Source organism: Numida meleagris, unplaced genomic scaffold (genome assembly GCF_002078875.1).
Source record: "Numida meleagris isolate 19003 breed g44 Domestic line unplaced genomic scaffold, NumMel1.0 unplaced_Scaffold542, whole genome shotgun sequence".
In the NCBI taxonomy this organism is placed as follows: domain Eukaryota; kingdom Metazoa; phylum Chordata; class Aves; order Galliformes; family Numididae; genus Numida; species Numida meleagris.
The window spans coordinates 17,682-18,930 of NW_018364758.1; the positions used below are offsets into that span (position 1 = coordinate 17,682).

Here is a 1,249-nt window from a genome sequence, read left to right on the forward strand (position 1 = left end):
TTGTCCCCAAACCATCCCATGGTGTCCCCAAACTGTCCCCAAGTGTCCCCAGCAGTTTTGGCCATTCTCACATGTCCCCAAATCATCCCTAAGTGTCCCCAAATTGTCCCCAAACTGTCCCCAAACCATCCCTTGGTGTCCCCAAACTGTCCCCAAGTGTCCCCAGAAGCTTTGGCCAACTTCACGTGTCCCCATATCATCCCTAAGTGTCCCCAAATTGTCCCCAAATTGTCCCCAAACCATCCCATGGTGTCCCCAAATGTCCCCAAGTGTCCCCAGCAGTTTTGGCCATTCTCACATGTCCCCAAATCATCCCCAAGTGTTCCCAAATTGTCCCCAAACCATCCCGTGGTGTCCCCAAACTGTCCCCAAATGTCCCCAGCAGCTTTGGCCAACTTCATGTGCCCCTAAACCATCCCTTGGTGTCCCCAGACTGTCCCCAAACCATCCCTTAGTGTCCCCAAACCATCCCCTAGTGTCCCAAACAGCTTTGGCCAATGTCACATGTCCCCAAATCATCCCCCAAACTGTCCCCAGGTGTCCCCAACCTCTTTGGTCACCCTCAGGCATTCCCAAACCATCCCCAAATTGTCCCCAAACCGTCCCCAAATTGTCCCCAAACCATTCCTTCTTGTCCCCAAGCGTCCCCAACCAGCAATGGCCACCCCCAGGTGCCCCCAGACCTTCTCCAAATGCCCTCAAACTGCCCCCAGCCACCCCCCAATGTCCCCGACCCGTCCCCAGGTGTCACAAGGGTGACCCGGCTGAGTGGGACAGGGTCCCCCCTGGTGTCCCCATGGGTGACAGGAATCCCCTCCCCTCACCCCCTCGCTGTCCCCAGGCTGCTCTTTGGGGGCCTGGGCCAGCTGGCGGACGGGGTTTTGGGGCTGGATGATTTCACGCGGAGCCGCGAGCGACGGCTGTGGCCAGGCTACGACTACGTGGGGTGGCGGCGGCCCCCCGGCCCCCAGCCCCGTCTGGAGCTCGAGTTCGAGTTTGAGCAGATGCGGGTGTTCCGTGCCATGCAGGTACCCCACGGCATGCCGGGTGGGTGGGCAGGGTGCCCCCGGGGAGGTTTGGTGGTAGGGTGGTTGGTTGGGTGGGTGATGGGGTCGTTGAATGTTGGGGTTGGTGGTTGGGTGATGGGGTTGGTGGGGTGATGGGGGGGTTGGTTGGGTGATGGGATCATTGAATGTTGGGGTCGGTGGTTGGGTGATGGGGTCAATGATAGGGTGGTGGGGTGAGTGGT

General features: G+C 59.6%; 1 protein-coding gene across 1 annotated transcript in view; it reads left to right on the plus strand.

The window, feature by feature from the left end:
- Nucleotides 1-1,249, plus strand: part of LOC110391839 (epithelial discoidin domain-containing receptor 1-like) — a gene marked incomplete at both ends in the record, with an annotated part of 18,804 nt that overhangs the window by 9,649 nt on the left and 7,906 nt on the right. The window contains one exon of the mRNA XM_021383788.1: nucleotides 714-1,047. Coding sequence (XP_021239463.1) covers nucleotides 714-1,047 — 334 coding nt within the window. The remainder of the gene's footprint in view (nucleotides 1-713; nucleotides 1,048-1,249) is intronic.